Here is a 20,000-nt window from a genome sequence, read left to right as displayed (position 1 = left end):
TGATATCAGCTCCATGTTATTCTGCTGTCAGGAACATGAATGGTGATATCAGCTCCATGTTATTCTGCTGTCAGGAACATGAATGGTGATATCAGCTCCATGTTATTCTGCTGTAGTAATCACTAATGAGACTCTTGACCATCACAGTTTCACAAGCTCTCCATCCAAATTATAAATTGTTGTTTACATTCTAGCAGCCAATGGCATCGCTAGAAAGATTTGAGTCTCAGAAATAAACAGAATTCTGCAGTCAGACTTTGTTGTCACTGAACTTTTATTGATCACATCGTATCCTGGTTGTATTGATCCTGAACCTCAGATCGTATTGAATCGTATCAGGAGATTAACAATCATCCATCACTACTAAATAGATAGAATAGATATTAAAGCAGACCTCCAGCAGTATGAAGCAGTAATGTTGCTGTCCTCCTCCAGACCAGCAGGGGGCGGCGCTGCTCCTCAGTGAGTCTCCTCTCCTCAGTCTGCAGGATCTGCTGGGTTTCTCCTACCAGGCGGCTCAGGCCATGGACTTCCTGTCCTCCAGAAATGTACGGTTACTGATCAATACACCACTGATCAATACATTATTGATCAATACATTACTGATCAATAACCACTGATCAATACACCACTGATCAATGCACCACTGGTCAATACATTACTGATCAATACACCACTGATCAATACACCACTGATCAATACATGCTGATCAATACACCACTGATCAATACATGCTGATCAATACATAAGTGATCAATACATTACTGATCCATCTGACTTTTACATCTTGTGGTTCATTTGAACTGTTCTTCTTCCTCTCTGTCTGTTTTAAGTGAGTTTGACAAAACAAATCCCAACCAACAAGCTGAGAAGGAAATGAAGTATTGACCTTGAACTTGATCAACCAAGATGGCTAACTAGCTCCCTGGTTACCACAAGAGTTACCATAGCAACCACTACAGACTACTCACCATAGAAATCTATTCTGTAGAAACAGGTTTATAGTATATGTAGTATACTATAATAGCAGGAAATGTGTGGAACCATAAAGAACCTTCATGGTGCTTTAAAGAACCTTGAAGAACCAGCAGGATTAAAATAACTTTTTAAAGTGAAGCAGCATGCTGAAGCGTCTTCCTTCCTTAACTGAACTGTTTTATTGATAGAAACTTTATTTCCGCCTGGTGCAGCATGAGGTCATCATTTCAGATACACTGCTTTCCAGGAAGGATTTAGATTTTAACAGAAATTAGCTGACATGGTGAAAAGTCATGTTTCAGTTCACTGAGACTTTAAGATCCACATTAGGTTCTTTGTTCTGATTTACCAGTTCTTTATGTTTACAAATCAGATGGTTTGTATCTTATCAAGCTTCAAAGAACTCTGAAGAACCTTCTTCTTCTGCAGTGTGTTAACGGGGCGTTGTTGTGTCCTGCAGTGTGTTAACGGGGCGTTGTTGTGTCCTGCAGTGTTTTAACGGGGCGTTGTTGTGTCCTGCAGTGTTTTAAAGGGCCGTTGTTGTGTCCTGCAGTGTTTTAACGGGCCGTTGTTGTGTCCTGCAGTGTTTTAACGGGGCGTTGTTGTGTCCTGCAGTGTTTTAAAGGGCCGTTGTTGTGTCCTGCAGTGTTTTAACGGGACGTTGTTGTGTCCTGCAGTGTTTTAACGGGCCGTTGTTGTGTCCTGCAGTGCGTCCACAGAGACTTGGCAGCCAGGAACATCTTGGTGTCTGAAGGAAAACTGGTGAAGATCTGCGACTTCGGCCTGGCCCGGGACGTCCTGAAGGACCAGGACTACGTTGCCAAGGGAAACGTCAGTTCATGAGACCAATTAGTTCAATTATTATTAGTTCATAGCATTCATCAGCTGACTGCTGGGTGTTAATTTGTATTTTTACATTCTAGTCATTTCTCTGATTCTCTTTTCCACGTCAATAACCTTCAATTCAGACCACAGAACTCTGACTGTGTGTGTGTGTGTGTTTGTGTGTGTGTGCGTGTGTGTGTGTGTGTGTGTGTGTGTGTATGTGTGTTTGCAGGCCTTCCTCCCAGTAAAGTGGATGGCTCCAGAAAGTATCTTCCAGAACATTTACAGCATTCAGAGCGACGTCTGGTCCTATGGAGTTTTACTGTGGGAGATCTTCTCTCTGGGTAACCAGTCTATACTGACTAGATCTATACCAGACCAGTCTACACCGACTAGATCTATACCATACCAGTCTATACCGACTAGATCTATACCATACCAGTCTACACCGACTAGATCTATACCATACCAGTCTATACCGATTAGATCTATACCATACCAGTCTACACCGACTAGATCTATACCATACCAGTCTACACCGACTAGATCTATACTTATTTTCTTAATAAAGCTTTTATTAAAACAGGAAGTAGAATAAATACATGAACAATAAAAAAGAAGACGATAAATACCATAAGGCTAAAGCACAGAATAATGTGCTAAAAAATGACAATAATTATTACAATAATAATTAATTTAATTTAATTAATTTAAGAATGCATTGTATTCTAGAATATATTGTATGGATTTTATTCTAGTCTATTATAGTATATTCTATTTAGTTCTATTCTATTCTGTTCTGTTGTATTCTGTTATGTTCTATTGTACAATACAACAGTATTGTATTGTTCTCTATTCTACTTTATTCTTTATTTTAACCCTGTCTTGCTCTGTGCTTTATGTCATATGTATTTGTAATGGAGTTTCCATTGGTTCCTACAGTGTTTTGTGTTTTTTGTCCCAGGTGGGAGTCCGTACCCCGACCTTCCGCTGAACCAGGAGTTTTACTCTGCTCTGAAGAGAGGGTACCGCATGCCCCGCCCCGACCACGCTACATACAACATGTATGTTACCCGACCACGCTACATACAACATGTATTATACCCGACCACGCTACATACAACATGTATGTTACCTGACCACACTACATACAACATGTATTATACCCGACCACACTACATACAACATGTATGATACCCGACCACGCTACATACAACATGTATGATACCCGACCACGCTACATACAACATGTATTATACCCGACCAAGCTACATACAACATGTATGATACCCGACCACACTACATACAACATGTATTATACCCGACCACACTACATACAACATGTATGATACCCAACCAAGCTACATACAACATGTATGTAACCCGCACGCTACATACAACATGTATGATACCCGACCAAGCCGACCACATTACATACACCATGTATGATACAACATGTATGAGACCTCATGTCACTGAGGAGAAGCCTCTTGTCACTGAGGAGAAACCTCATGTCACTGAGGAGAAACCTCATGTCACTGAGGAGAAACCTCATGTCACTGAGGAGAAACCTCATGTCACTGAGGAGAAACCTCATGTCACCCTGAGGAGAAACCTCATGTCACTGAGGAGAAGCCTCATGTCACTGAGGAGAAACCTCATGTCACTGAGGAGAAACCTCATGTCACTGAGGAGAAACCTCATGTCACTGAGGAGAAACCTCATGTCACTGAGGAGAAGCCTCTTGTCACTGAGGAGAAACCTCTTGTCACTGAGGAGAAACCTCATGTCACCCTGAGGAGAAACCTCATGTCACTGAGGAGAAACCTCATGTCACTGTAGAGAAACCTCACATCACTGAGGAGAAACCTCTTGTCACTGAGGAGAAACCTCACATCACTGAGGAGAAACCTCTTGTCACTGAGGAGAAACCTCTTGTCACTGAGGAGAAACCTCTTGTCACTGAGGAGAAGCCTCATGTCACTGAGGAGAAACCTCATGTCACTGAGGAGAAGCCTCTTGTCACTGAGGAGAAACCTCATGTCACTGAGGAGAAGCCTCTTGTCACTGAGGAGAAACCTCACATCACTGAGGAGAAGCCTCATGTCACTGTAGAGAAACCTCACATCACTGAGGAGAAACCTCTTGTCACTGAGGAGAAACCTCTTGTCACTGAGGAGAAGCCTCTTGTCACTGAGGAGAAGCCTCTTGTCACTGAGGAGAAACCTCACATCACTGAGGAGAAACCTCACATCACTGAGGAGAAACCTCATGTCACTGAGGAGAAACCTCATGTCACTGAGGAGAAGCCTCTTGTCACTGAGGAGAAACCTCATGACACTGAGGAGAAGCCTCTTGTCACTGAGGAGAAACCTCACGTCACTGAGGAGAAGCCTCTTGTCACTGAGGAGAAACCTCACGTCACTGAGGAGAAACCTCATGTCACTGAGGAGAAACCTCATGTCACTGAGGAGAAACCTCATGTCACTGAGGAGAAGCCTCTTGTCACTGAGGAGAAACCTCACGTCACTGAGGAGATACCTCACATCACTGAGGAGAAACCTCATGTCACTGAGGAGAAACCTCTTGTCACTGAGGAGAAGCCTCTTGTCACTGAGGAGAAGCCTCTTGTCACTGAGGAGAAACCTCATGTTACGCTGTAACACTATGCTTAGCGAGGAACAAATAGAGTTTATATGACTATAATAATGTTCACTTAGCAGGATTATAGTGAAGAAGAGTTTGTCAAAGTCTTTCAGAGTTCATTTGAGTCTCGGTCCTTGTTAGTTCAGGCTAGTCCAGGTCAGTCCAGGCTAACTGAGCTGTTAGCCTGGACTGGCTCAGGTTTACCCTGCTGTGGGAAAAACAGGCTAACTCCCTGGTTTTCTTTGGTTTTGTCTCCAGCTACGAGGTGATGAAGCAATGCTGGGAAGAGAAATCCGAGTCCAGACCTTCTTTCTCCTCATTGGTCGTCTCTGTTGGCAACATGCTGACCGACGCCTACAAGAAGGTAGAGACTTTCATACTTAGAGAACTTACATTTAAGATCGTAACAGAAGACACAGAAGAATTTAATTCCCACAGAAAGGTGAACAGACTCAGATTTTCAAGATTAAAAAATGGTATCTAAAAATGTAAGAGCTGAGGATTTAAAATGAGGTAAACTGAACTGAACTGAACTGAATTTACAAGAAGCTGCCTAAAAATTAAAAACTCAAAGGAAAAATACACCATAAAAACACTTTAACTCTGTTAAAATCAGCTGTTGTACTTCTCATTCCTGGCTCTGTTCAGTAGTTAGTTGTATTTTTCTTCTTGGTGGATAACTGGCCAATCGTAGATGAGATGACGTCATGTCAAGTAAAGGAAGGTTCAAAGTTGCCTGCTGGTTCTGGTTCTTTTGTGGGCAGCGGTACTTCCAGGTGACTGAGACGTTTCTGAACGGTGAACATCCTGCTGTGCTTCGGTCCAAACCCGGTCCAACCGGTCCAACCGGTCCCACCGACCAGACTGAAGGACAGACAGATAACTGGTCCAAACCCAGTCCGCCCGGCACCGCTGACCAGACTGACAGTCAAACGGACAGCAATGGTACAGTGATGTCCTAAAACTCATTTACACAGAGAAACTATTATACTGTTTCCATCTAACTGTCAAGTGAATTTTACACAATCTTTTCAAATGTCACAAAAAATAAAAATGTTCCTTCAGCTGGTTGAAGTGAACTAATAGACTTTCTGAATGTCAGAAAACATCCAGCAGAAACATTAATTAATATTGGGCAAGTTGTTATTGTTCTTTAGTGTCAGTTAATGTATTTTATATTAAATTACAAAGTGGTGTTTGGCACTTTGTAACTTTAAGAAAAGCGCTATAAAAATAAATCCAACCAAACCTGAACCAAACCTAATCTGAAATTTAGACCCAGTTCTGTTTGTGAACCTGTTGTGTCCAAATGAACGATTGGTGCGTGAATCGACCAAAAACTACAAAACTACAGTTTGTTTCTAAAACACAACAAATTACAGAACAAAGAAACATTTTTAAGGCTTAAAGCTGTATTCACTAAGATTGGAATGTAAACAATGTAGAATCAACCACGACACAATTATGTTGAATATGGACAGAATTTAGAGGTGAGTCTGCATGGTTCTCATTTCACAGGTCTGCTGGACCATAAATTCCATCCATATTCAAGGTTGGTTCTACATGGTCCACATCCCAATCTTAGTGAATGCAGCTTTAAAGTTGGTGCACATTGGCTCAAATAGATTTAATTTACTTGTGATGACCTAAGATAGAAGGATTCTGACATTTTGTGCAAAGAAAGTCTGAAAACAATAAACATCAGTCCAATAAGTCCTGACCCTGTTTCTGTTCTGGTTCATTTCTGCCACTAAGTTTCACTTTCTGAGATTCCTCAAGTTTCCTTGTTGTGACATCAACATTCTGCCGTGTTTACAGGAAGCCACGCCCCTCAGGTCAGAGTTCACCAATCAGAGGCAGAGCCAGAGGAGGCAGGTCCCTCCCACAGTACTTACATCATCCCCGTCACCGACATCACCATTGAAGCCAGTGGCCTTGTGCTGGACGCAGCCACTCAGGGAAGACCCAGGTAGGCTCAGCCAATCAGGAGCCAGCGTTGCTGCAATTACAACTGAAGGACCAGCAGACGGTTTATGACCGAGCCGCTGACATGTTCAGACCTTTGACCCTCTAAACCCTGAACCCTAACCTATAAACCCGAACCCTAACTCTGTAAACCCTGAACCCTCTAAACCTGAACCCTAATCCTTTAAACCTGAACCTTCTAAACCCTGAACCCTAACTCTGTAAACCTGAACCCTAACTCTGTAAACCTGAACCCTCTAAACCTGAACCTTAATCCTCTAAACCTGAACCCCCTAAACCCTGAACCCTAACTCTGTAAACCTGAACCCTAACTCTGTAAACCTGAACCCTCTAAACCTGAACCCTAATCCTCTAAACCTGAACCTTCTAAACCCTGAACCCTAACTCTGTAAACCTGAACCCTAACTCTGTAAACCTGAACCCTCTAAACCTGAACCCTAATCCTCTAAACCTGAACCCCCTAAACCCTGAACCCTAACTCTGAGGTGAACATGTAGGCTAGTTTATCATTATGAACCAAACAGAGACTGATCCGCTGAACTGAACTGGAGATCAATGGATGTGATCTGCTTTTTGTTCTGGTTTAACACTTGAGTGTAAACTGTAAACTTTACACAGTGGTTTAGTTTTGCTATTTATCCTGCAGACAGAATCATGGTGGTTTTGTAACATGGTGGTTTGTTTACAGGTCAGTGGCGGCCTGCTGTTGTCCTCCTTATCTCCGTCTTCTCTTGGTGGTTTTAATAATTACTTCATGAAGGTTGGAGTTAAAGTTACAGATTTAAAATAAACTCCGGACTCCGGTCATGTATTCTGCGACTCGTTTTTGGGCTTTAGGCGGTATGCCTGATAGTCCACTAGAGGGGTTGGGTACAAAAACTCTGCATTAACCCTGAACCCTCTAAACCCTGAACCCTCTAAACCTTGAACCCTCTAAACCCTGAACCCTCTAAACCCTGAACCCTGAACCCTCTAAACCCTGAACCCTCTAAACCTTGAACCCTCTAAACCCTGAACCCTGAACCCTCTAAACCCTAAACCCTCTAAACCTTGAACCCTGAACCCTCTAAACCTTGAACCCTCTAAACCCTGAACCCTCTAAACTTTGAACCCTAAACCCTCTAAACCTTGAACCCTGAACCCTCTAAACCTTGAACCCTCTAAACCCTGAACCCTGAATGCGCTAAACCTTGAACCCTGAACCCTCTAAACCTTGAATCCTCTAAACCCTGAACCCTGAACCCTGGACCCTCTGAACCCTGAACCCTGGGCCCTCTAAACCTTGAACCCTGAACCCTCGAAACCCTGAACCCTGAACCCTAACTCTTGTGGCAGACCAAGAAGCGGGGAATGGCCTACCACATGTAGTGGTGCAACAAAAGACAGTCTAGTCCAAAAGAACCAAAAATGGTGAATTTATTACCAAAACACAAGTCTTACATAAACCAGGGTGATCTTCAATGTCCAACTCAAAACTGTCTAAACTGCAGTGAACAGAACCTGGTCTCTCTGCAGGCTTCCTGGATGACAGTCTCAGGTGTTGCACACTGCAGTGCAGGTTTTGATTTCAGCTGCTGGACAGAAATCATATAAACAGTCTGTCAGCTGACCCACTGATGCATCACAGCTCATAGGGAACATGGGAAATGTAGGCAAGAAGGGAAGCCATCTTATAGTGTTCCTTAAGGGATGAAACCCCTCTAAACCTGAACCCTCTAAACCTGAACCCTAACTCCGTAAACATGAACCCTAACTCCGTAAACCTGAACCCTAACTCTGTAAACCTGAACCCTAACCCTCTAAACATGAACCCTAACTCTGTAAACCTGAACCCTAACCCTCTAAACATGAACCCTAACTCTGTAAACCTGAACCCTAACCCTCTAAACATGAACCCTAACTCTGTAAACCTGAACCCTAACCCTCTAAACATGAACCCTAACTCCGTAAACCTGAACCCTAACTCCGTAAACATGAACCCTAACTCCGTAAACATGAACCCTAACTCTGTAAACCTGAACCCTAAGTTTAGGGTTTAGAGGGTCAAAGGTTACTGTAAGGCGTTCCTATCTGTAGCTGAAGTTCCGTCTCTTCTTCTTGTTTCTATTTTAACGTCCGCTCAGCGTTAGTCTCCGTCTCTCTGCCTGTTGGAGGAGGAAGAGAGGAAGCTGATTGGCCAACCTGCTGCCCGTCTGCAGCGCCGCATGGCGCAATGCAGCAAACCTCAGTCTGCATGGTGCAACACTGACCTGTCTGCAGCTGCATCTGTCTGTCTGCCTGTCTGTCTGTCTGTCTGTCTGTCTGTCTGTCTGTCTGTCTGTCTGCAGCTGCATCTGTCTGTCTGCCTGTCTGTCTGTCTGCCTGTCTGTCTGTCTGTCTGCCTGTCTGTCTGTCTGTCTGTCTGCCTGTCTGTCTGCCTGTCTGTCTGCCTGTCTGTCTGTCCAGTCATGTTAGCCATGTTTCTGGACAAACACGTATCTCCTGACTGCAACACGCTACACGGAGCACAAACACGTAACATGGATCTGATGATATGATGCAGTTTGATTGATTACATATTAACTGCAGAACTGAACAATACTACACTGGTTGTCTATGGGAAGACCTGAACCTGAGCTGGTTTTAATTAGAGAGATTCCACAAGTCTGCATTATTATTATCATTATTATCATTATCATTATCATTATCATTATTATTATTATCTTCCTGGTTCCAGTGGAGAGTTTTGGTGTCTGTTGATGCTCTGAATGTTTTTCTGACAAGAAGAAAACTGAATACTTGATGTTTTTTTGTCATGAAAAGAAACTGAATATCGGCACAAAATATCTGCAGCCTCAATTAAAGAATATCAGGATGAAAACACCAGCTCACAGTACAGCATGTTTTCCATCTGAACCAGAGTCAGACTGGACTCGGTCTGATACTGGACTTACTGCTGCAGACTGTCAGGGAAAAGGTTCAGCACCTTCTGCCCTGGGACAAATGATACAGTTCACATCATAATAATTATATATATCAGTCATTTACAACTCGTTGTGGCTTCCGTGTCTCTGTTGAAGGACTCCGCGCTCTCTGTGGGTTAAAGACGTTTCATAATCTTCAGCTTACAAAACCTTTTTAAAACTCTGTGCAACTTCACCCTAAACAGTCTGCTTCCTTCATTCCTGAGAAGCTGACAAGGTTTTCAAGCTATATTTTACTACTTTACTACTTTAATATTAAACTGTAAAGCCGGTTAAAGATAAATGTTGATAAAAAAAAGTGCAGCCCCAGTGATACAAGGTTCCACAGCAGATCTTTTTTCTGCACTTCAACTAGTTTTAGTTTCTCTGAAGTTTGTCAATCTGTCTGTGCAGCGGGTCGGCTGGTCTGGTCTGGTCTTGGCTGGTCTGGTCTGGTTTCGGCTGGTCTGGTTTGGTCTGGTCTGGTCTGGTCTGGTTTCGGCTGGTCTGGTCTGGTCTGGTCTGGTCTTGGCTGGTCTGGTCTGGTCTGGTCTGGTCTGGTTTCGGCTGGTCTGGTCTGGTCTGGTCTTGGCTGGTCTGGTCTGGTCTGGTCTGGTCTGGTTTCGGCTGGTCTGGTCTGGTCTGGTCTGGTCTGGTTTCGGCTGGTCTGGTCTGGTCTGGTCTGGTTTCGGCTGGTCTGGTCTGGTCTGGTCTGGTCTGGTCTGGTCTCGGCTGGTCTGGTCTGGTCTGGTCTGGTCTGGTCTGGTCTGGTCTCAGCTGGTCTGGTTTCGGCTGGTCTGGTCTGGTCTGGTCTGGTCTGGTCGAGGGTTTGAGTCAGAGTCTGTTTGGGGAAGTGAGAGCAGCTCGTTGGTTTTCTGGTCGACGCCCAGCCAGGTTCCTCCGCTGGACCTTTATGATCAGAAATGTTAATTGTAAACAGCAGAACTGCAGTTCATTACAACTCACTTTTATCATCACATATCACACAATTAACAGTCATAGAATTTGGCAATATTGTAACAATTCATCTTATTTTGAATACCTATTGCAGATGAAAAACACTTAAGTCCCTATAGGAATATTATAGGAATATTATAGGAACACTATAGGAATATGATGGTGATTTTTCATTTGGGTTTCTACAGCAGGTTCATTTTCTCACTGACGGCCATTATTTCTGTTGTCAGTTGGTCAGTCAGTAAAACAGACAGACAGACAGGCAGACAGACAGACAGACAGACAGAGAGACAGGCAGAGAGACAGACAGGCAGGCAGGCAGAGAGACAGACAGACAGAGAGACAGGCAGACAGGCAGAGAGACAGACAGACAGACAGACAGACAGACAGAGAGACAGACAGACAGACAGAGAGACAGGCAGACAGGCAGAGAGACAGGCAGACAGGCAGACAGACAGACAGACAGAGAGACAGACAGACAGACAGAGAGACAGAGAGACAGGCAGAGAGACAGAGAGACAGACAGACAGGCAGACAGACAGAGAGACAGAGAGACAGGCAGAGAGACAGACAGACAGACAGACAGGCAGAGAGACAGACAGACAGAGAGACAGGCAGAGAGACAGACAGACAGACAGACAGGCAGACAGACAGAGAGACAGAGAGACAGGCAGAGAGACAGACAGACAGACAGACAGGCAGAGAGACAGACAGACAGGCAGACAGACAGGCAGAGAGACAGGCAGAGAGACAGACAGTAAATCAGATATGAACTCACGTCTCCTCTCCAGCCCTCAGGCTTCAGATTCCCCACCTGAGACTAACTCCCATGATGCATCAGGAGCACAGGAAGTGACGTCAGAGCCCAGGCAGGAAGTGGAGGAGCCGCCCCGCTCGCCGCGCACCACCGAAGAAGAGGAGAGCTTCCTGTGAAGCTCCCCGCTGCTGGCGAGGGTTCGACTCCCGCGTGTCTCTCAAGCGGAGCGAGGCTGAACCGCCGTCAGGAGGTTTAACGACAGAAGAAGAAGGTTTTATTCAGGATTAACTGTATGTTCTCCTTCATATCCCGTCACTCTGTTACTCTGCTTCTGTATCTGTGTATTATCTCGCTTTATAAGGCAGAAAACTACAGAAAACTACAAACTTCTCTCTTCTGAAACCAAAACATCCTGACGTTCATCAGAATCCAGAAGATCCAGACCGGACTTTAAAAACTATCATGTGGTTCAGTGTTGTTGCTGCCAAACATTTTGTAAAAGTGTAAAATTTGTTCAAATGATGGAAATTAATTTGAGAACAAACCTGCGGTGAGAGAGACGATCTGCTGCCAATAAAAACACAACAAACCAAACACACAACAAACACAACGGAAACAACTCTGGGCGATGGTTTGATTATTAGCATTTTTTTTTCCAATTCACCCACATTTCATGCTGACGGTGACTTGAGACTTGACTTGACTTGGGTTCTGCTGACTTGGGACTTGACTCTGACTTGTACTTTGATGACTTGAAAAGGTTTCTAAAGTCTTGACTTGAGATCTTGTGTTTGTGTAAATGACTTAGATTGAAAGTGATGAGATTTGTTCCAGCGGACGACTGAATTTAAATTCTGTTTTCTGAATTTGTATGGAATGATTGAATTTATTGAAGTTGAAACTGATTATAGAAATCAAACTCATGATGCTCTTACCAAGTTTTTATCCTATTAAAACCATATTGCATTGAAAAGTCCTAGATATTTAGTTTTCTTTAAGATATTAAATTGATACTGGACTCTTGATTTGTTCTGACTTGACTTGCTGTTCTACATTTAGACTTGAGACTTGACATTGACTTGGACTTGACTTGGACTTGACTTGCTGTTCTACATTTAGACTTGAGACTTGACATTAATGACTTGGACTTGACTTGGACTTGACTTGGTAATCTACATTTAGACCCGGGACTTGACTTGAGACTTGTGCCTCAAGACTTGAGACTGACTTGGGACTCGAGTGAAGCGGACTTGGTCACACCTCTGACTCAAACATTTCCACAATTTGGTCAGAACTCTTCTGTGGTTTGAAGTTAAGTCGTTTTATTTGTTGTTTGCTTGATGTCGTTTGTTCCTTTGATCTTATTTCCATCAGCAGCAGTTCAGATTTCCACCAAACAAAACTCTTCAAATCTAAAAAAGAAAACCAAATTTTGACTAAAATGTTCCCACAGCTGTTTTACCATAAGAAAGTGTCAGTACAGGAACACAGTGTGATACTGGACAGACAGAGCTTCATCTGTGTTATTGATCTGCTATCTGATCAGTGTCATGGATCTGCTATCTGATCAGTGTTATTGATCTGACACATTTTGAAGTGAACACAGCAGTAATGTATTCAGTCTGTATATGATGTTGTCAAAAAAATAACTATATTTAGCATTATCTTGGCGATTGCATATAAATGTTGCAGCAGGAAAACCATGTATCTGTAAAAATTGAGTTTTCCAGGAATGAAGAAAATAAAGTTTATTTTCTCATTGATGTATTTTTTAAAATCTACAAAGTGGTTTTAACAGTTTTCATCAAACTCAACACAGAAAAGATGTTACTACACTGCACACTTTACATTAGTACCAACCATTTTCCAAAGCATACCATACTTGATGTTTGAATATTTATTTGATTTCCCTGTTTTTAAATTAAATGTTCAGCTGATGAACTTTCCTTAAAATTCTCTGCTGCTGGCGAACGTTCGTGTTCGGATTTATGATCCTGAACATTTGAATTCAGTTCGTAAAACAGTCTTTTCTTCAGGAACTATTTTCTGGCGGAGGCATACAGTCTGTAGTGTCTCTGCATGGAAAACATTTCCCATCCGTGCCAATGGATAAATCGGAAAAACTAATTTCCTACTTGATAGTTAACCGGACTATCAACTAAACTTTTTTAAAGCAAGAAGCCAAATCCACTTCATATTTCCACGATGTCCATGTCTGCTGATCGTTTGTCTTCTGGGTTTGATTTTCTGACCAAATATCACTTGAGTGCGACGCCGTTTGGCGGCCGACCGTGAAGTCCCGGATGTCGGAGCTTCCCACCGGCATGCGAACGCACCAGAAGACGTTAAACTCTTCAAAACAATGTGGGGCATTAAACTAAAAATGACCACGGAACGATAAAGTAACTTTGACGAAAGCAAACCAAAGCAGGATGTACAGTGTGATGATTATAGATTATTATATATAATCTATATTATAGGGTTCAAGTCCCTGCCAGTTGATTTTCACACTGTAACAAACGATTGGCTGCCTGGGAGGAAAAACACATCGAACATCTAGGAAAGTATGGCAAGCTTTAGAAAGTAAAGTAAAGTAAAGTAAATGTAAATTGTAGTAAATGAGGTATAACACACAGACACACTGGAACGGTCCTTGAACTTCACATTCAAGACAGAAAAGATAAACACTTTGATAAACACCCTCTTATCCCATGATGCAGCAGTCCTGCAGGTAAACCCAGACCGACGCTGCGTTCAGGTCACCTGGGAAGAAGCAGAGGGAGAACGGGACGACGTCTCGCCGCTACGACTTGGAGGCGCTCGTGTGTTTAACTCAAAAATAATTTTTATTTATGAATTGAAAATGAACCAGAAACAAACTGCAGAAGTCAAGACTCACTTTCTGTTAGAAGACTTGATTGTTTTACTGTGAAAATAACTGACAACTTTGGACAGACAGAAAATGGACAGAATATTACAGAGAGAGAGACAGAGAGAGAGACAGAGAGACAGAGAGAGAGAGACAGAGAGAGAGACAGACAGAGAGAGAGAGACAGAGAGAGAGACAGACAGACAGACAGAGAGAGAGAGACAGAGAGAGAGACAGAGAGACAGAGAGAGAGAAAGACAGAGAGAGAGAGACAGAGAGAGAGACAGACAGACAGACAGAGAGAGAGAGACAGAGAGAGAGACAGACAGACAGACAGAGAGACAGACAGACAGACAGAGAGAGAGAGAGAGAGAGAGACAGACAGAGAGAGAAATAATTAGTTCAACACAAGTCAGTTCTGGGATAATTGAAACAAACTGAAAATATCAATCAAATACAAACCCTAATCAGGACCATATAAACAAAAAACTAGAATAAATACTAGAAGAATTAGAATTGGCTATTAAAGCAGAACTAGACTTCTCTATTACTGAGCAGGAACTTAAGGACAAAATCAAAAAAGTAAAAACTAAGAAAGCACCTGGACCCGACTGAACGAGACGCTAACCTGCCTGAGCTCAAAGTTTCAGTCGGCTGAGTGCAGGTTACTCCCTGAGATCTGGACTCTGGACTAACGGTGCATTCCATTGGAAGTCGGAGGTCGGTAGTTCCGAGTTGGAACCAGAACCAGAACCAGAACCAGAACCAGAACCAGTCCCCTCACTCAGCTGGTCCTGACGCTCAGTTCACTAACACACACACACACACACACACAACCCTAACCTTAACTCTTTAACCCTAACTTTTTTATAATTACATAATTGTATAATTATATAAAAATGTTTGTACATAATTGATGTTAGAATTGCAGTAACACTAGTAATAGTGTAATTAGGGGTTCATGCCTGCAAGGCAGAATTTTTAACCTCTCCTCCTGGACCGTTTGACCAATTACCACCAAAATGGGTCAGTAGCATCTACGGTCCGCTCTTCACATTTTGTTTATAGATTGTTGATATCTGCTGTAGTTTTGAAGATATTAACTCTTCAAGTTGTCAAGGAGGTGTGGCCTATAAGCTAAATTGTGATAAATTTGTGATAGATGGTCCAATCATCATGAAACTTGGACAACATGTTCAGATATAATGAATGAACATGTGTGCAAAGCCATTCAAAGGTTGACCAATAGGGGGCGCCACAAAGGCCAGAAAACTGTATCTCCTAATCCAATAGGTGAAATTGCACAAAATTACACATGCTCTAGGACCAGGTCCGAGTCAAAATCTGAAGTTTGGTCGTCATTAGTGAAAGTGGGTGTGGCCTATGACATTTTAGCTTATAACTCACCAATCGCTATGAAATTTGGTAAACCTGTTCAAACCCTGATGTGGAACATGCTCACCAGTTTCCATACAGATCCGACCCAACAGCAGCACTTTGAGTGTTCAGCTAAACACAGTGAAGCCAATACGAAGTTGGATATTGAACCTTTTAACTTGCTGTGATATTCTTCAGTATCAGACTTGATGCTCGGGGCCTGACGGCTCAACAGCCTGATCTGACAAAACTGACACTAAACTTAATGCAAACTCCACGTTTCAGCTCTGGCTGCTGCTGGCATGAACCCAGCCATCGCCACTAGTGGCTATATTATATATATGTTCTTTTTTATTTTACTTCTTTCACATTGTTCACATTGTTCCATATGTAATACCCTTTGGCAATAGAAATGTGTTAATTTTGTCATGTCAGTAAAGAAGAGAGAGACAGAGAGAGAGAGAGAGAGAGAGAGAGAGAGAGAGAGAGAGACCACAGTGGTTTACAGAGAGGAAGTGGAAACCCTGTTGGAGAGACAGACTGAGAGAGAGAGAGAGAGAGAGAGAGAGAGAGAGAGAGAGAGAGTCTCCTGTTAGCTAGCTGTTACTGTTAAAAGTCAGAAGAGAGAATAACAACAGACTGATATAGTGAAGGAGAGAAAGAGAGAGAGAGGATGATTTTTCTCCACTATCTGCTGCTGTCGCTCGCCCTGTGCTGCTCAGCTGAAGGTAAGAACACCAAATTATTCTGCGTATCGTTAAAATACGATATTGTTTTATTAGTATTAAACTTTAACAAATGTTTTAAGAACAAGCTGAATGATTTCTCTCACCTGCCACAATAATTTTCAACAAAAATAAGATTTTAATGTTAATAATAATAATCTAATCTAAGATTAGATTGTTACATAAGAGCATTAATCAAAACAGAGTCAACTCCTTTACAAGGTGAATAAAACTGTGAAGACAGGATTAAAGGACTTGTTCATATATTTATTACAGTGTGGAATCATAACACATTTGTTTGTGATCAATATTGATATTGATAGAGCGACAAGATTTAGTTGCTTTGATAAACAGTGAAGTGAAGCAGCAGAAGAAGAAAAGTCCAGCAGCCACAGTTGGATTTCAGTCTCTTGACTCTTCCTGGTTTCAGACTGTACAGCATGATGAATATTAATACATGCATTAATAAAACATGAATATAATGTTAATACACAGAAACTGCAGTTACACTGATATCGGTTTCTGAATCTGAATCTGATGTTTCTGGACTGAAGCTGCTGATGTTCAAAATATTGAATCTGATCAGACGTTTATTCTCATCAGGTGGAAAAAACTGAAACAGAATTTAGACAGAATGGAATTAAAAACTATCCACTGCTACAACTAATACTACAAATACTGCTACTGCAAGTATTAGTACTACTGCTACTGCTGCTACTGCTATTAGTACTACTACTACTACTACAAGTACTGCTACTGCAAGTACTAGTACTACTGCTACTGCTGCTATTAGTACTACTACTACTACTACTACAAGTACTGCTACTGCAAGTACTAGTACTACTGCTACTGCTGCTACTGCTATTAGTACTACTACTACTACTACAAGTACTGCTACTGCAAGTACTAGTACTACTACTACTACTGCTACTGCTATTAGTACTACTACTACTACTACAAGTACTGTTACTGCAAGGACTAGTACTACTACTACTGCTGCTACTGCTATTAGTACTACTACTACTACTACAAGTACTGCTACTGCAAGTACTAGTACTACTACTGCTGCTACTACTACTACTACTACTAATAATAATAATAATAACAATAACAACAACAATATTACTGTGTTCCTGAAACGTCTCTCTTTCATTCTGGGAGGGGATGTATAGACGTTGTCATGGTAACCAAGGTGTGGTCGCCCCCCCACCCACACACACACACACACACACACACACACACGCACACACACACACACTCACACACACTCCTCAGCTAGAGGAAGTAGAAGTAAGACGAGGAAGTGGGAAAGAGACCCTCCTGTGTGTGTGTGTGTGTGTGTGTATGTGTGTGTGTGTGTGTGTGTGTGGTCTCCTAGAGAAAATGTGTTTCCTGGGTCAGAGCTCTGGGCTGAGGTTTTGTCATACCACCCCCCCCAACACACACACACACACACACACACACACACCATATCCCTGTCGTCACGTGAAAACCTCTCTGAGGAAACTCTTTTCATATTTAAACTGAAAACAAAGCAGCTTTCTTAGTTCCTGAGAAGTGACACTTCACCCACAGTGATGAATTATGGAGAGAGAGAGAGAGAGAGAGAGAGAGACAGAGAGAGAGAGAGAGAGAGAGAGACAGACAGAGAAAGAGACACACACACAATAATACATGGGAGCAGGGGCGGAGCTAGACTCTCAGCACAGAGGGGGCGGAGCATTCTCGAGGGGCCCTTCTGATAAAGTCATTTAAAAACTGTAAAGTAGTTGATATATCCTGTCCTATCCTATCCTGTCCTATCCTATCCTGTCCTATCCTATCCTGTCCTATCCTATATCCTATCCTGTCCTATCCTATACTGTCCTATCCTATCCTGTCCTATCCTATCCTGTCCTATCCTATCCTGTCCTGTCCTATCCTGTCCTGTCCTATCCTGTCCTGTCCTATCCTATCCTGTCCTATCCTATCCATAAACACAACTTGTCACTTACTGAGCCAAGCAAGCCGATGTGTAAGAAAACATACAGTGAAGCCAGAGCCAAGACAAAACAAAAAAAGAAAACAGGTTGCCAGTCGCGTTCAAATGTTTCAGCACCGAGGACAGCGTGCGGTTCAGCAGCACAGACAGTTCAGCAGCACAGACAGTTCAGCAGCACAGACAGTTCAGCAGCACAGACAGTTCAGCAGCACAGACAGTTCAGCGCCACAGACAGTTCAGCAGCACAGACAGTTCAGCAGCACAGACAGTTCAGCACCACAGACAGTTCAGCACCACAGACAGTTCAGCACCACAGACACCCCACAGACAGGCTGTCGCTGTCTGTGGGGTGTCTGTGGTGCTGAACCAGCAGGCCAGGCGCTCTGTCTCAGTACCATGTCTTTCTTACACCGGAATAACATAAATATAAAATAGACACGGCGGTCTACAACACTATACAAGGCATATTCAAATACAAAGTAGACAGTAACGCCACAGGCAGTGACACAGATCGGTGCCGAGATGCGGTAAGCATCAACAGATTAATCTAACATTCTGACTGATTTCTTCATAACCAAAATTTAAGTTAATAAAGACTAATTATGGATGTTTCCCTCACCTGTTTCTGCTCAGCCTGCTGTAGTTTAGTGTAACATCCTCCATAGAACAAAATAATCCTAACAGGTTAACGAACAAGCAAGCCCCGGTCGCTCTGGTACCCATCGGTGCCGAAAACGCCGTTCGCCGGACACCCGGCGACGCGTCGGGACCCCCGCCGAAATCTCGGCCGGATCGCCGGGAACAAATCGGCGCCCAGCTAAAGGACCCTACAGAGAAATGAAACGTTTTTCTTTACCTTTCGCTTGATCCGGTCTGTGTAACCAAGTCTCGCTCAAGTCTCGCTCAACTCTCGCGAGAGTCTCGCGAGAGTTGAGTTGTTGCAGGAAGTTACACACAGACCGGATCAAGCGAAAGGTAAAGAAAAACGTTTCATTTCTCTGTAGGCTCCTTTCCATAATGTTGTCAGACACTTATAACAACAATCTGAGCCTGTCAGTAAAACAAGAACTTTTAGTGGACGTACATCGACGGTGTGATTTGTCCCGTCGGATTACATCGCAGCTCGTTTCGCGGCTGCCGGCTGAAGCGATCTCGCTCAATACTGGACCAATTTCAAAAAAAAAAAAATTGTTGTCCCCTTTAGTCACTTAGACACAAAAAGATGGGAAAATAGGGTCCAGGTTGAAAAATACCGGTTACCCTTTAAGTGAAAAGGCAAGAAGACTCCATTATTAAACCAATCCTCCTTTATGGGAGTGCGGTTTGGGGACCAACTTTAGACTTGGACTTGGACTTGGACGAACGGTTTGACTGAACAAACCCGGCTGGAGTTCACAGAGCTCCTTCTGGGAGTTCACAGAAACTCCCCAAACAGCTGCAGGCAGAGCTGGGACTGTTCCCGCTCCACATTCACATTTACATTTTGGAAACTTCTGAATCTTGCTGACAGAAACTCCATCAGCTACAAAGCTCTTCTTGCCAGTCCCCTGTCCAGAGAGCCTCCCCCCCTCGGCCTGCTAGAAGAACAGCTCAATGAATTCAAAATGAATTCCTCCCCAAAAAATGAAATTATACAAATTGGTGAAAATCTGCAATGTAAATACAAAGAAATGCAGAAAAATGAAATTACCCAACAAAATAAACTTAAATGTTATAGATCATGTAAGCAAAACATAGATTTGGCTAATTATCTCCGCATTAACCAAGTTAAAGAAAGTCTCATTACAAAATACAGGATGAGCGACCGTGACTCTGCAGGCAGCGTCTCTGAACCTCATTGAAGATGAAACTCATTTTTAAATTTGTTGCCCAAAATATGAAACCATCAGAAAAATATTCTTTACAAAATTTGAAAACATAAAGAAGGGTTTTTCTTTACTGTCTGATTCTCATAAAC

The 20,000-nt window shown here is 42.8% G+C and overlaps 2 protein-coding genes across 2 annotated transcripts in view; both read left to right on the top strand.

Annotated features, from left to right (window-relative positions):
* Positions 1 to 11,788, top strand: part of LOC139915047 (platelet-derived growth factor receptor beta-like) — a 31,002-nt gene extending 19,214 nt beyond the window's left edge. Inside the window, exons 19-26 of the mRNA XM_078286579.1 lie at positions 436 to 548; positions 1,687 to 1,809; positions 2,036 to 2,147; positions 2,768 to 2,867; positions 4,708 to 4,813; positions 5,214 to 5,394; positions 6,268 to 6,418; positions 11,126 to 11,788. Of these exons, the coding sequence (XP_078142705.1) occupies positions 436 to 548; positions 1,687 to 1,809; positions 2,036 to 2,147; positions 2,768 to 2,867; positions 4,708 to 4,813; positions 5,214 to 5,394; positions 6,268 to 6,418; positions 11,126 to 11,267 (1,028 nt within the window). The 3' untranslated portion in view covers positions 11,268 to 11,788. The remainder of the gene's footprint in view (positions 1 to 435; positions 549 to 1,686; positions 1,810 to 2,035; positions 2,148 to 2,767; positions 2,868 to 4,707; positions 4,814 to 5,213; positions 5,395 to 6,267; positions 6,419 to 11,125) is intronic.
* A 4,079-nt stretch (positions 11,789 to 15,867) lies between these two features.
* Positions 15,868 to 20,000, top strand: part of LOC144541807 (uncharacterized) — a 12,727-nt gene continuing 8,594 nt past the window's right edge. The window contains exon 1 of the mRNA XM_078286877.1: positions 15,868 to 16,065. Coding sequence (XP_078143003.1) covers positions 16,011 to 16,065 — 55 coding nt within the window. The 5' untranslated portion in view covers positions 15,868 to 16,010. The remainder of the gene's footprint in view (positions 16,066 to 20,000) is intronic.

This window comes from Centroberyx gerrardi, chromosome 11 (assembly GCF_048128805.1).
Source record: "Centroberyx gerrardi isolate f3 chromosome 11, fCenGer3.hap1.cur.20231027, whole genome shotgun sequence".
Classification (NCBI taxonomy): domain Eukaryota; kingdom Metazoa; phylum Chordata; class Actinopteri; order Beryciformes; family Berycidae; genus Centroberyx; species Centroberyx gerrardi.
The sequence above is the reverse complement of the archived record's forward strand: the minus strand, read 5'-3'. Positions and strand labels throughout refer to the sequence as shown.